This window comes from Protopterus annectens, chromosome 13.part0 (genome assembly GCF_019279795.1).
Source record: "Protopterus annectens isolate FY-2018-M chromosome 13.part0, PAN1.0, whole genome shotgun sequence".
In the NCBI taxonomy this organism is placed as follows: domain Eukaryota; kingdom Metazoa; phylum Chordata; order Ceratodontiformes; family Protopteridae; genus Protopterus; species Protopterus annectens.
In genome coordinates this window covers 790439202-790455380 of record NC_056747.1, presented here as the reverse complement: position 1 = coordinate 790455380, position 16179 = coordinate 790439202, and the positions used below count along the sequence as shown (strand labels likewise).

General features: G+C 44.0%; 1 protein-coding gene across 1 annotated transcript in view; it reads left to right on the top strand.

The window, feature by feature from the left end:
* Nucleotides 1-16179, top strand: part of NCOR1 (nuclear receptor corepressor 1) — a 4682182-nt gene that overhangs the window by 3420460 nt on the left and 1245543 nt on the right. Inside the window, exons 24-25 of the mRNA XM_044054890.1 lie at nt 9032-9149; nt 9253-9354. Of these exons, the coding sequence (XP_043910825.1) occupies nt 9032-9149; nt 9253-9354 (220 nt within the window). The remainder of the gene's footprint in view (nt 1-9031; nt 9150-9252; nt 9355-16179) is intronic.

Genomic DNA, 16179 nt, shown 5'->3' with positions numbered 1-16179 from the left:
TGTAAAGGCGTCTGCTGCATGTTTTATACCCCTGATGACCTGACGTCATGGAAGAAGAGACAGCATCCGACGCAGGGATCCAAGACTTTGATATTCAGGCCAGCTGAGGGCTACCTGCAGGCAGATAACCCAAATGTAGTGACTGTAACAGTGAATACACTCGAACATCTACATTTATGGTAAGTGTACACAACTGTACTATCTGAAGAATGCTTACCTTCGTGTCCCTGTTCACCCTGTTTTCAGGAAGTTTCAGTGTTTCTCTGTTTGTTCCTCTCATTTTCAGTTCTTTGCTTTATCCTTTGGTCTCTCTACTGCCCCAAAGGTATTCACAAAATGTGCATCTCCTGTCATTGCTTTCTGCAGATTCCAAGGCATTCAGATTTTTCCTTATCTAGACAACCTGTTACTTCAGACACCTTCTCCTAGTTGTATGTTATGGAATGTGGAGATGTTCATCGTGTTTCACTGTTGCAGTCATCACTGTAGGGTTCTTCCTGCCGGCAGGCAGTCCTCGGTCGGCCAGAATCCCAAAGTCTGGGTCTGGCGTCAGCTGTTCAGTCATGCTGCCTGACGTCAGAGCGCTAGGAGTACAAAGCTGACAGCCGACACCATGTTCTCCAGTCTTTCTTGCCGTGTGGTGAAAGCAGTTCGCAAGTGCCGGTCGGCTGACTCCTGATATTTTTTCGTGCTTCAGTCCGAAGACTTACTTCTTCTTCTCAAAGCTAAGTACCCCATTGGGGAAACTTTTTTCTTGTTCCAGTCCGATGTCAGAAAAAGTTAATAATTGCATTTCTTGTGGGAAGCAAATACCTCATAAGGATTTCCATTCTTACTGTATTCCTTGTTTAGGCCCTGACCACGACGTAGCTAGTTGTCGGTTTTGTTCTAGATTTAACCAACGTCCGATTAAGCGAAGGTACAATTTTGCTTTACACTACTTTGGTAGGCGATTTAATTATAAAATGTCGTCGGACACACTTCCGACTACCAGAGTTCACAAACGACCCAAGGATAAGGACAGGCCTTCGAGGTCCAAATCAGATGACATTTTACAAGCAGAACCAGCTACAGGTTCGGCCGTTGTCAGTGAGGTGCTTTCGTATCCCCTGTCGCCGGCCATTTCAGAACAGATTGCCAAAACGGACTCCCACGAGGAGCCAACTAGGCCTTTGAGCACTCCAGCTGCAGGACCTTTGGACAATGCTCCCTCGGATGGGTCCGGAGCCGCTGTGCAGGTACCGGCTTCCGAGGGGGTTTTCAGGCCTACACAGCTTCTGATAAAGGCAAAGCCAAAGACAAATGCAAAGACTCCTTCTAAATCTAAGACACCAGCCCAGGTCTCTTCTGATCCGGGACCCAAATCTCAGAAGCAGCTACTTAAAATGGCGGAGGACTTACTAACCATGATTAGGGGGTTCACATCCCCCTCCAGACAAAAGGCTAAGGCAAGAATTGGATTATGAATCTTCTGATCAAGCATCTATTTCTTCAGTGTCTTCCTCTGAACAGGAATATACTTTCCCTCCTTATGAGGATTCTGATGCTGAGGAATCCATTCCATCAGCTTCTCCCCCTGAGGATTTTTCTTTTGGGGAAACTTTACATGATATGAGGGAACATTTTCACTGGGAAGGACAGGAGTACTCGGAATCTAAGAGAAGGCTTAGGGATTTCCTTCTTCCCCAACATAGACCCCTGGCTATTCCTCCTATTTTGGATATTGTGGATGATGCCTTTTCTGAGGCTAATTTAACTCCTGACTCCTTTCCTCCATCCCCTGCAAAGCCCGACAGATATTACAGGGTCCCTGACTCCCACCAGTTCCTTTACAAAAATCCTACTGCTGATCCAGAAACCATTTCTCAGGGTCCTAAGGGGGTTAAGGCTGTTTCTGCTAAAAACCCTATTCCGACAGATAAGGATTCCAGAGCTTTGGAAAGATGGGGCAAAGAAGTGTACACTTCTGCTACTTTATCTATTAGGGCTTTAAATTGTCAATTTCATATGCTAAAATATCAGCAATTTCTACTATCTGTTATGAAACAAAAGCTGGGTACCACTACTGCATGTGCAGATAATAAGGAATTACACGATTTGATGCATGCCACTAAACAAGTGGGTAAGCATGGTTTACACTGTGGTTTTGATGCCTTGGAGGCTTCTTGCAGGGCGGTTGCCTCTGGCACAGTCATTAGAAGGCATGCTTGGTTAAAGGAACAAAACTTAACTGATAAAGTGAAAGCAAAGTTACTGGATGCTCCTGTTCAGCATAATGTTTTGTTTGGGTCTAAGGCTGAAGAGGTGATAAAGAAAATGGAGGATAAGGCAAAATCCATGCAAACAGTTAAGGATTTCTTACGAGTTCAGCCCCCATGATTTAGCAGAAGTTGGCCAACTAAAAATTGGTCCTTTCCCAGCTTGGACAGGCCTCAGATGGGTAGATATAGGCACTCCAGAGGGAGGGCCCAAGCACAGACCTCTTACAGACCTAGACAGTGGATCGCTTCCACCCCCAGGGGTGGAGAGGACAGACCTCAATCTTATAGAAAACAGGCTCAATGACTCCCCCTGCATGGCTCCAGGAACTCTCTCTTGGAAGCCCCTCTAGGAGGAAAACTCTCTTTTTCAACAAAATTGGACTTACATAACCCAAGACAAGTGGGTTCTGGATGTAGTTTCTAGAGGTTACAAATTCCACTTTCATACCTTGCCAAGACCAAATGGATGGCCAGACCAGCAAAACACCAATGGTCAGAGGCATTAAACCAGGTGGGATCCCTCATGGCTATGAGGGCCATAGAACTGGTTCCACAATCAGAGACGGGCCAATGTTTTTACTCAAGACTCTTTCTAGTTCCCAGAAAGCAAAATTCATGGAGACCCATCCTGGATCTGTCCGTCGTAAACAATTTCCTGGACATATCAAAGTTCAAGATACTTACTCTGCAGCAGCTCCTGCCAATGTTGAGCAAAAATGCATGGATGGTGACATTGGATTTAAAGGAGGCTTACCTACACATCCCAATCAGACAGGAGTGCAGAAAATACCTCAGGTTCAAGGCCGGATCGAAACATTACCAATTCTCTGCGCTGCCCTTAGGCTTGTGTACTGCGCCCAGGGTTTTCACCAAGTGCCTGGCACCAGTAGTAGCTTATTGCAGACTCAAGGGAATTCAAATTTACCTTGATCTGGACGACTGCCTTATCCAAGCAGGCAGCAAGGATGTCTTACTCCAGCATCTGGAATTTGTTCAAAATCTTCTCAAGTACCTGGGATTCACTGTGAACATAAAGTCAAATTTGACACCCACACAACAGATAACTTTTCTGGGTGCTCTTCTAAACACAACAAACCAGATGGCATTCCTGACATCCGAAAAACAACTGCAGCTGGCTTCAACTTTCAAAACCTTGGCGTCAATAACTCAGTTAACTGCAAGGAAATTCCTGCAGGCTTTGGGTTACATGGCCTCCTGCATCCTTCCCATACCAAATGCAAGACTACATATGAGAAAAATACAATGGTACCTAAAAAGTGTATGGTCCCAGCATTGCCACAGTCTAGAGACACAGATTGCTGTCTTGCCTTGTCTACAAAAGGAATTCCATTGGTGGACCATGGCATGTCTTCACAACAAAGGGAAAGCCTTCAGTCTGCCTCCAGCCAGCCAAGTGTTAACCACGGACGCCTCGGATTACGCATGGGGAGCCCACTTGCAGGGAAAAGGTCTGCAAGGTTTTTGGACAGAGGATCAGAAGCACCTGCATATCAATTTAAAAGAGATGTTAGCTGTACAGAATGTCCTCTTGGCTTTCAGGGACCTTCTACAACCAGGACAACTACTGATATGGACAGACAGCACCACAGTTATGTGGTACATAAACAAGCAAGGGGGTTCACACTCCTACCCCCTTTGCAGACTAGTCATGACTCTTTGGAACACAGCTCTAGCTTGCAAAGTGGATCTACAAGCTCAGTTTCTGCCAGGGAAACAAAATATTCTGGCAGACAGCCTGAGCAGGAACCTGTCAGACCCACACAAGTGGATGCTAGACACCCAAATATTCAAGATGATTACAGAAGCTGGGGCAGTCTGGACATAGATCTATTTGCATCCCTCCTCAACCACCAGTTACAGATTTTTTGCACAAGGACGTTTCACAAACTAGCATGGAAAGTGGATGCACTATCATTCAGTTGGAGAAACCTCTCGGGGTATGCCTTTCCACCACTACCTCTTCTTCCACGAGTGTTATTAAAGATCAAGCAGGACAAGCCCAAGATGATGATTTTACTGGCCCCACATTGGCCTCATCAATTTTGGTACTCAACACTGATGAATCTATCCCAGGAGCCACCTTGCATTTTACCTCAGATTCCAAATCTTTTGTCCCAACACCAGGGCCAGGTTCTGCACTCTCATGTCAAAACTCTCAGCCTGGAAGCCTGGCGAATTCAGGGTCTATGATTAATCCTTTTCTTCCCAAACAGGTCATGGATGTCATCTTAGAAGCCAGACGGCCTAGCACTAGAAAATCTTATGCAGGTAAATGGAAGAGATTTTGCACCTGGATGCATGCTCAGGATTCGGATCCCCTCATTCCTAACATTCCACTGATTTTACTTTACCTGACAGACATGCTACATAAGGGTTTATCCTTCTCCTCCATAAAAATACATGCCTCAGCTATCTCTGCACATTACAATACAGATCCTCAAATCTTTTCCCCATCCACTTCTGAAACAATATCTGAGGAGCAAAGAATTTAAGGCCCCCTAGGACACCACCCATACCTGCCTGGGACCTCAACTATGTTCTGGAAAAACTCACTCTGCCTCCCTTTGAGCCTGCTGCCACATCTGATCTTAAGTATTTATCATGGAAGACAGCAATCCTGCTGGCTTTGACTTCAGCCAGGAGAGTCTCGGAGTTACAAGCACTCATGGCTGTGGAACCGTATATTATTTTTCACCAAGATAGGGTGTCTTTAAGGACTAATCCTACTTTCATGCCTAAAGTGGTTTCCAAAGTGGCTTTAAATCAAACTATTCACCTGCCAACTTTTTTCACTAATCCACAGAATAAGGGGGAAAGGATCTTGCATTCCTTGGATGTACACAGACAACTTCGTTTTTACCTGGACAGAACCAAGGATATCAGGAAAGCAGAGCAACTGTTTGTTTCTTATGCAACAAATTCCCAAGGCAAAGCTATTTCAAAACAGACCATTTTTAAATGGATTGCTCATGGAATCAGATTTTGTTACTCTCATCATGGAAAGCAAATCCCAGGAAAAATTAGGACTCACTCTACCAGAGCTGCTGCTACTTCAGCTGCCTTTCTCAGGGGAGTACCTACCAAAGATATTTTGGAAGCTGCAACTTGGGAGTTCAGTGCATACTTTCTCTAAGCACTACAGTCTCCCTCTTTACTCTAAGTTTAGGGCAGGCTTTGCTTCTGCAGTCTTGCAGGGCCTTCTAGCCGCACCTTCTACTCTATAACCACCACCCTTTATCTCAGCTTTGGGATTCAACCCTACAGTGATGACTGCAACAGTGAAACATGATGAACATAGTACAGTTGTGTACACTTACCATAAATGTAGATGTTCGAGAGTCTTCACTGTTGCAGTCTGGGTTACCCTCCCTCCTGACCCCTCTTATATTTTCATTAGTGTAGTTTCCTACTTCACCCTTCTTCTGAGGTGTATTTGCTTCAGGGTATGGGGTTTGTTGTATGTTACTTTTTTTGTTTTACTATTGACCTTCATTTTTGGGCACCTGACATCTGGGGCAAGAAAAACTGGAGAACATGGTGTCGGCTGGCAGCTTTGTTCTCCTAGCGCTCTGACATCAGGGAGCATGACTGAACAGCCGACGCCGGACCCAGACTTTGGGATTCTGGCCGACCGAGGACTGCCTGCCAGCAGGAAGAACCCTACAGTGATGACTGCAACAGTGAAGTCACTCGAACATCTACATTTATGGTAAGTGTACACAACTGTACTTTCACCATCTCTCTCCTTCAAAGTCTGGGGTTCACTGTCAACTTCCAAAAGTCCAACCGGACTGCCTGACAGGATCTTGTGCATCTGGGATGCAGACTTCAGACAATGTCAGTGCTGGCCTCTATTTTACCTCCAAAAGTTTTGTCATTGACAGCCTTCTTTCAGTCTCTTCTTTCTCTGTCTCTCATTCCGGCCAGAGGATTTATTTCAGCCCTGGAATTCATGGCGTCTTATATTCCGCTGCTTCTTCTTTCCAGACTTGCATATGCAGAAGCTTCAGTGGAACCTCATGTCAGTTTGGCTGCAGCATTGCTATCCTCTGGATTTCAGTGTACTTCTCCTTCCTTGACTAAAAAAGGGAATTTGATTGGTGGATTCAGCAGTTTGCTTTCAACCCCGGCCTGCCCTTTCAGCCTTCAGTCACTTTTCAAACTGTTTACTAATGCATCAGCCATGTCATTTGAAAGTTCAGGGTCTCTGACCCCCCCCCCCCCCCCATCAGAAGTCAGACCATATTAACATTAAAAGAGATGAGAGTTCTGATTCTGGCCCCTCAGGCTTTTCGCTACATGATCTCTCCAGGCCTTGAAGGTGTTCACAGACAATGCTACAGTGATATGGTATGTCAGCAAGCAGAGAGGCACAAAATCTTACCTTCTCTGCAGGATGGCTCTTCAGACCTGGGAGGCAGCTCTCCATTATCAGTTAATTCTTCAAACAGTATACATTCCTTCAGAACATAGTCAAGTGGCAGACTCTGAACAGGTCCAAAACATAGGCTCATGAATGGATGCTTCCCAGAGACATGTTTTTGTGCATTGACCATCAGTGGAGTATTCCTCAGGTAGATTTTTGCCTGCCTTCGGAACAAGCAGCTCCCTCTCTTCTGTTCCATCTGGCATGGAAGACGGATGCCCTAGATTTTCCTTGGAAGGGGATTTTCTTTATGCTTTCCCTACTCTTCTACTTCCAAGAGTCCTGAAGAAGAGTAAGCTGGACTCCCCAGAAATCATGCTAGTGATTCCCTTTTGGCCAAGACAGCACTCATTCCCCCTCTTAACGAGTCTGGCCATGAACAGTGACCGTAAGTTACCTCACCAGTTGGATCTCCTCACACAGGATAGGGGGGTCTGCCATCCATCTTCACTTGTCCGCTCTTCAACTGCTACTGTAAGTGATAGGGTTTTGATCCCTTTTAGGTACCTCTTTTCTGAAGATGTTCTCAGGGTTTTACAGGAGCCAAGAAAGCCCTCAACCAGAAAATCTTGTGTCCAAATGGAAAAAGTTTTCTGTCTGGTGCCATGCTGGTAACCAGGACCCTTTTAGAGAGGGCATCCCTTTGGTCCTCTCCTATTTATGTGAATTGCTTTGGTCTGGCATGGACTGTTCTTCTGTGAAGGCGCATTTGTCAGCTATTTCTGCTGGTCTACCCCTTAATCCTCCCTTGGTTTCTCATTTTGAGGTCAAACAGTTTATTAAAGGTGTCCTGCATCGTGGGCCTACAAGGAAACCCATTCCTCCTCTTATTGACCTTAATTGTGGTTTTAGAAAAATTGACTCGGGCTCCTTTTTGAGCTGGCATATTCTGCTTATTTGCAACGTTGTACCTGGAAGACTTTCTTGTTGTTGGCTCTTATTTCTGTCCTAATGGTTTCTGAGCTTCAGGCCCTCGTGGCTAGTCCTCCGTTTTTGTTTCGTACTATTCCGCCTTCCTTCCTTTTCCTCTCTTCCTCATGCATACCTTAGATTTGTACAGGCAGCCCAAATACTATTTGGATAAAACTAAGGCCATTTGTAAGTCTGACCAGCTTCTTGTTTCTTTTCATCCTAGGACATTAGGTTTGGCTATTTTATAAGCAAACCATCTCCTCCTGGATATCCAAGACCATTTTTTATTGTTCTTTTAATTGCAAATCTTTGTCCACTTCTGTTGGAGCTTATTTCACTATGACTGTTGCCTCTTCTGGTACTTCCTTCAAGGGGTTCCAATTCCATCCTTGAAACTGCTCCTTGGTCTTCAGTGCATACCTTTATTAAGCATAATAAGCTGGGTGTGGCTTCTAGGGCTAGAGCAGGTTTTGCTAGAGCCATTTTGTATGGGTTTGTTGAGGGCTGTTCTCAGCCTTCCACTTCCCATTCTGTTTCTTGAACTTTTTAACTTTCCTTATAGTAAAGAATACTGCAACACTGATCTAGAAGGCCATAGTACATTTGTGTAAAATCTTGCCGTAACAGGAAATGTCCTTTTCACTGTTGCAGTATTTGCTGCCAGCACCCTCCCCCTCCTCTTTGCTCTGATTTTTGTTATGGATTCCCTTCTAGCTGAGGTTCTCCCCTTTTTTTTCTGCATTTACTCTTTCAGGATGTGCATAGACTCCTTTGTTGTATGGGGACTGTTCTCTACTGGGGCAATTCAGGTCTGGGTAAGTGCATCCGTACATCACATTTATGCCCTACATTCTGTGCGGGGAGCATATGCGTGAGGTAGACCTGTAAAGTATACTGCAGCAGTGAAGAGAAGCACTCCTACTGTTATAGTAAGATTTTGCGCAACTTTATTTTTCCAATGGAAAAGTGCCTTACAGCCTATTCTTTCCTTGAGTTGAAAGACCAGCACATTAGGAGTGGGAGCAGTCATTCCAGGACTGTAACATATTTTTTGTAGTTCAGTCCTAACATTCTCCTGTACATGCCTAAAGTATCCAAGGGTTTGGTGTAAAGTGGGCCACTTCAGTGAACCTATACATATCTGTATACAGCACCTCCACATGTTGCCTGATATCCACAAGTGATTCTCTGGCAGAAAGTATCCCAAGGCACATGCCCTTACCTCTTTTTGGGGGCGAAGAAGCAGCAGTCTCTCCCTGTGCACTAACTCCATTAGTGTTTGATGATCTGGACCATAGTCAAGGCTTATTGATGTAGGTGGTGTTTTTTTTCTGTGAATGTGTGTACATTTATATGAATAAAAAATCTTCCTCAACATTTAAACGTGCATCTTCTGTTTTGATTTCTTCAGGGAACACCAGGCACCTACTTGCCTTCTAACAGTCAGACTCCCTTTAGCCAAGAAGCTCCAAAACCTTCTCCTGGTTCTGTGCCTTTGGGACTCCCAAGGCAGCAGGAATCTAAGCCTGGTAAGTGGAACTGTGTCCTTTCATAATTGGAAATCAAAAGTAATTTCAGACTAATACACAGATTTTTATTTTCTGTTTCCCCTCCTTACCCTCCTGTGAACAGCAACTTCACCATACATAAAGCAAGAAGAGTTTTCTCCAAGGGGCCAGACTGCTCCTCCTGAAGGCTTAATGTGCCGTGCTCAGTATGAAGGTGTGGTTAGAGGTAACCTTTTGTTGTGGTACTATTTTAATGCTAAAGCAAGTCGTTAATTTGTTAGTGATTCATTTTTATCTTGAAGCAGTTTGGAAAGAAAATGTATGTTTAAGTTGCTTATTATGTGTGGTGTTAATTTTTATAAGCCAAGTGAATTGTTCTGACTTATCTGTTGAAAACAGTATTTTATTTGTAATGGCAGTTTTAAAAGATCTGAGAATTGAGTATTGCAGCTGTCAGTGGCAAAATAAGAATGCCTCATCTTCGTTGTCTACATTCGTTAAGAATTTCCCAGCATTGCTTTTATTCATAGTCATACTTGTATATTTTGCAGATTGTCAGAATGTAAATGTGAGGTGAGGGTGGCTTTTTATTCTTTCTCTCTTCTATTCCCTAGTGGGCATATTTGACAAAATATTTGATGATAGCAGTGACATGATAAACTCTTAAGTTGGAATGATATGACAGTGAAAGATGACTAAAATGTAAGTTGTACAACAGAGCAACATACCTACAAGTCCTCATTTGATCTACCATTGTGTCTTTAGTTTGACAGTGTTTTATTGCAGTGAGTTTCATCGCGGTTGTAGATCAAGGTGTATGTGCTGTGTCTTTAAGAAGCCTTGTAAATACTGTATGTGCACATATAAATTCCAGACACGTGCAATCCCTAGTGCCATTTTGGGAGAGCAACCAGAGCATGAGCACACATGATCTCTGTTGTTTGTGTACAAGTTACTTTAGTCTTTAAACCTCTATAGTAATGTGTTTGTTTAGAATAAAGCTGCTTGAACAGAACCCAAGAAGACTATTCTATTGTGTCCAAAATAGGAGAGTGACATGGTGTCAGAACTGGGATCGCAGAGAATAATTGGAGCCATGAGATGCAGAGATGACAGTGAAATTAAAACTAAGAGAAATGAGCATGAAAAAAGCCAGAAAAGTAGCAAAGGTAATGAAAAGTAGCATGAACTGTTTATTTGGTAAAAATGACAAAAGCGGGGCATTACAAGGGAACGAACCACATTATTAAGCAAGAGGAAGGCACACAAAGTTCATAAACTAAGGGAAATGTTTAAAACTAAGGTATTTGATGAAACTAACAGTAAAGCAAAACGAGTGTGCTTGAGGCAAAACGGGCATATCTAGAGTAAAACTAATACAAGAAAAGTACAATGGGCATAAAAGTGGCTTAAAAGAGCAAAACTAATTTAACAAGGGCAAAAAGGGCATATTAAGCAAAAATAAAGCATGGTGACTGCATTTGTTTTGGCAAAGTGCTGTGTTTTGGCATAACTATGACTTCATATTGTCTCAAGGGCATAACTAAAGTTATTTAAAGTATCTCAAGGTGTGTAAAAGTGCTTACAGTGTGTGCTTATTACTGTGCATATATTTCGAAGAGTTTGTGTGCAAAGTGCAACTATTTCATGAAACACAGTTGCAGTATAGCCATTTTGAAAAGTTTCTTGTGCTGGGTGTGTCTGTTTGCAAAGTGCTGCCATTGCAGAGTGATGATCTTCGTGTTTCACTGTTGCAGTCATTACATTTGGGCCATCTGCGTGCAGGTAGCCCTCAGCTGGCCTGAATATCAAAGTCTTGGATCCCTGCATCGGATGCTGTCTCTTCTTCCATGACGTCAGGTCATCAGGGGTATAAAACATGCAGCCGATGCCATTACATCAGTTTTTCTTGCCGTGCGGCGCCAGAAGCAGTTCACAAGTGCCGGTAGGCCGACTCCTGAAATTTTTGTTTTCGAGTTTCAGAACTGAAGTCTTTAACTAAAAGCTAATTACCCTGTTGGGGAAACTTTTTCTTGCTCCAAACCGATGTCAGTGAAAGTCAATAATTGCATTACTTGTGGAAAGCAAATACCTCATAAAGATTTGTACTGTATTCCTTGCCTAGGCCCTGACCATGACGTACCTCGCTGTCGGTGTTGTGCCTTATGTAAACCAAGAACTATCCGTCGTCGGTATATTTTTGCTGCTAAATATTTTGGTGCTCGGTTCAGTTATCCTGATATGTCTTCGGTAAGCCATCCAACTACCGACATTCCGAAAAAAAAACGCAAAGATAAAGACAGAGACAGGCTGCCTAAGTCCAAAGCTGCCGACAACGCTTCTCCTAAGCCAGTCACCAGTTTGCTGGTACTCACTGAGGCGCTTTCGCAGCCCCTGATACCTGCTACTTCAGATTCACAGGCCTCTCCTGAGACCCATTCGGAGTCTGGTATGCCACAAGATGCTTCAACTGTGGAACCTGCGGATGTCTCTACCTTGGATGGGTCTGGAGCCGCTATGCAGGCACAGGCTTTTGAGAGTGTATTTAGGCCTACTGACTTGCATATTAAACCGACACCATCTTCTTCTTCAAGGCCTAAAACTTGAACCATGCCTAGAAAACTGACGCCCAGACCGCATGGTCAGGCCTCTATGCCTAAAAAACAAATAAGAATGGCTGAAGAACTTATCACTTTAATCAAGGGAAGCCAGCCTTCTCCCTCTAAGAGACCTAGGACTGAGTTTGTTTATGATACTTCTCACCAGGATTCTGATCTTTCTGTTTCCTCTGATGACCAGGATTTACCCTTATCTACTTATGAGGATTCTGATGCTGAGTACTCTCTTCCCTCTGATCGCTCCCTCCCCCCCAGAGGATTTCTCTTTTGCTGAAACCTTGCGTACTCTCAGGGAGCATTTTCGTTGGGGATGTCAGGATTTCTCTGATTCTGAAAAGAGGCTTAGGGATTTCTTACCCCTGCCCCAGCACAGGCCTTTAGCCACATACCTCCTGTACTAGGCATCGTTTATGATGCCTTTTTGGAATCTAGCTTGGCCCCTGATTCTTTACCTCCTGCTCCCAGAAAACCTGATGGATATTACAGGGTCCCTGACTCTCACAAGTTCCTTTTTAAAAATCCTACTGCAGATCCTGAGACCATTTCCCAGGGACCCAAGGGCATTAAAGCTACTACTGCCAAAAATCCTACCCCCTCTGATAGAGGTGCCAGGGTGCTGGATAGATGGGGTAAGAAGGGTATACACTTCTGCAACTTTAGCCATTAGGGCCTTAAACTGTCAGTTTCATATGTTAAACTATCAGCAGCATATTATGGGATTGCTTAAACAGAAAATGATGTTGATTCCTGATTGTGCAGAAAATAAGGATTTACAGGATTTACTGCACTCAGCTGAACAAGTTGGAAAGCATACTTTACAATGTGGTTTTGATTCACTAGAGGCATCTTGCAGGGCTGCTGTGACTGGGTTCGTGTTTAGAAGGCATGCTTGGCTTAAGGAGCAATCCTTGCCAGATCATGTTAAAGCAAAATTACTGGATGCTCCCTTAAATCAGGACCGCCTGTTGGGCAGCAAGGCAAAAGAAGTTCTTAAAAAGATGGAGGAAAAAGCTAAATCTATGCAAACTGTTAAAGATTTTTTACAAGTACAACCTCCAAGGTTTAGTAGGCATTGGCCTTCCAAGAATTGGTCCTTTCCTGCCTCTTCCAGACCTTCTCAGTCCAAACCCAGATCCAGCAGAGCTCCCAATCTTCATTCCCAAGGTACACACAGGGCTAAGCAGTGGGGAGCCTCCACTTCCAAATCTGAGAGTAGTAAAACTCCTCCTTATGGTAAACTGTCTCAATGACTTCTTTTTAAAACTTCCAAGCACTTCTCAACTGACTGCCCCCTTGGGAGGAAAGATTGCTCTTCATGCAAAGAACTGGGAACTCATTACCCAGGACAAATTGGTTTTAAATGTAGTGCCCAGGGATACGTATTTCACTTCCACACATTACCAACACCAAGCGGGTGGCCAGATCTATCCCCAAATCAGTGAGCAGAGGCCCAAAAGCAAGTACTTTCTCTCTTAAGCATGGGGGCTATTCAATTGGTACTCGAAGAGGAAAAGGGACACGGTTTCTACTCGAGACATTTTCCTGGTACCCAGAAAAGACAATTCATGGCGTCCTATCCTGGACCTCTCTATTCTAAACACCTTTTTGGTGATTCCTAGATTCAAAATGCTAACACTTCAACAGCTGCTTCCTATGCTAGGCAAAGATGCCTGGTTGGCAACCTTAGACTTAAAGGAATATTTTCTGCACATTCCAATAAGGGAATCTTGCAGGAAATTACCTATGTTTCAGAGCAGGCTCCATGCACTATCACTTCTCTGCACTTCCCTTTGGCTTATCTACTGAGCCCAGGGTATTCACAACATGCCTAGCTCCAGTCATTGCATTTTGCAGGCAAAGAAATATTTAAATATACCCATACCTGGACGATTGTCTAATTCAGGCAGAAAGCCAGGACATACTTTTGAATCATCTGGCTTTTGTACAAAGGGTGCTAACTTGTCTGTGGTACACCATAAACTAAAAGAAATCACACCTGGTACCCTGTCAACAAGTTATATTCCTGGGAGCAAGCTTGAGTACAACTTTCCAGATGGCTTTCCTCACACCAGAGAAACAAATTAATTTGACAACCTACTTCAAACAAGTGGCCACAAAAACCCTGCTATCTGCGAGCCAAATACTACAAGCCTTGGGGTTCATGGCCTCCTGCATTCTTCTAATTCCATATGCAAGACTGCATATGAGGAAACTACAATGGTAGCTAAAAAGCCTATGGTGTCAACATTCTCAGGATCTAGAAGCAATGATTCCTATCATATCTTGCTTACGCCTAGAGTTCCTTTGGTGGGCAGAAGCCTGCCACCAAAAAAGGGACTACCATTCACACTACCCCCGCCACACAAATCCTAACAACAGATGCATCAGACTATGCATGGGAGGCTCACATGGCAGGGAGGTGCATTCAGGGCAAATGGAACCCAAGTCAAATGCACCTGCATGTCAATCAAAAATAAATGTTAGCTGTACAGAATGCTCTGACAGCCTTCAAGGACCACATTCTTCCAGGTCAATTAATGGTAAAGACTGACAACACCACTGTTATGTGGTACATAAACAAGCAGGGGGGTACACATTCTTACCCCCTCTGCAGACTAGCCATGGCATTGTGGAACACAGCCCTGAGCTACCAAGTGCATCTACAAGCTCAATTCCTGCCAGGAAAACTAAATACACTGGCAGATGAACTAAGCAGAAACCTCATGGACCCACACGAGTGGAAACTGGAAGCAAGAATTTTCAACATGTTGACAAGCAAATGTGGGAGCCCAGATATAGACCTGTTTGCCTTCCCCCACAACTGCCGACTGGACAAATTTTGCACAAGGACTCCCCACAAACAAGCTTGGAAAATGGATGCTCTGTCCTTCAGCTGGAAAAACCTTTCAGTTTATGCCTTTCCTCCTCTGTTCTCCAAAGTACTACTAAAGATCAAGCAAGACAAACCAAGGACGATTTTGATTGCACCAGACTGGCCACCCCAACACTGGTATCCCCTCTTGCGCAGTGTGTCACCATTGGCCCCATGGCACCTACCTCAGACTCCTACCATATTGTCTCAATAGGAGAACCAGATTCTGCACCCTTAGCTTCAAACACTGAACCTAGCAGCCTGGCTAATTATCTTATCTCTCCTTTACCGTCCCTCAGTAAACCAGTGATGGATATCATTTTAGAGGCAAGGAGGCCTAGTACTAGAAAATCTTATGCTGAAAAATGGAAAAGATTCTGTGCCTGGAACCAATCTCAAAGGATGAACACAGCAATTCCCAGTTTACCTCAGATTTTACAATACTTAACTGAGATGCTTCAGAAGGGCCTGTCTTTCTCCTCTATCAAAATTCATGCCTCAGCCATTTCAACTCATTATAACACAGAACCTCCCCTCTTCTCTCATCCACTGCTCAAGCAGTTCCTCAGAGGTGCCAAAAATTTACGACCACCGAGGAGAGCTCCAACTGTCACCTGGGACCTTAACTTTGTATTGGAAAAGCTCACTCTTTCTCCTTTTGAGCCAGCTGCAACTGCAGAGTTAAAATTCCTTTCTTGGAAAACAGCTTTTTTTTTTTTTTTTTTAGCAATCACTTCAGCAAGAAGGGTATCTGAATTACAGGCCCTTGTGGCAGTGGAGCCTTTCATCATCTTTCATGCGGACAGGGTGTCCCTCAGGACCAATCCCTCTTTCATGCCCAAGGTGGTATCCAGTGTGGCCCTTAATTAGTCCATTCATTTGCCAACCTTCTTTCCTAATCAACAGAACAAAAGGGGACGGATACTGCACTCCTTAGATGTGCACAGTAACTTAGATCCTACTTGGACAGGACTGAACATCGAAAGAAATCTGAACAACTGCTGGTGGCATTTGCTGCATGGGCAGAGGGGAAGGCTATTTCAAAGTAAACCATTTCCAAATGGATAGGCAATTGCATTCATTTCTGCTACAAGCACCATGGTAAACCTATCCCACAGGGGATCAGACCCCACTCAACCAGGGCTGCATCTACCTGTACAGCCTTTCTCGGAGGTGTCCCTACCAGGGAAATCCTAGAAGCTGCTACCTGGAGTTCTGTACATACATCCACCAAGCATTACCATCTGCCAGTTCTCTCTAAATCCAGAGCTGGCTTTGCCACTGCAGTTTTGCAGGGCCTTATAGCTGGTCCTAATGCTATCTAAATTCCTCCTCCCATCCTTAGCTTTGGGAATCTACCCAAATGTGATGACTGCAATAGCGAAACACGAAGAACATAGTACAGTTATGTACACTTAGCATAAATTTAGATGTTAGAGTGTATTCACTGTTGCAGTCCTGGTTACCCTTCCTCCAGCCCTCTGACTACTTTTGGCTATACCTCTGTTCTCCTTTACTATGCTTAAAAGCTTTTTAGTGTATTTGCTTTTTTGTTGGAGAT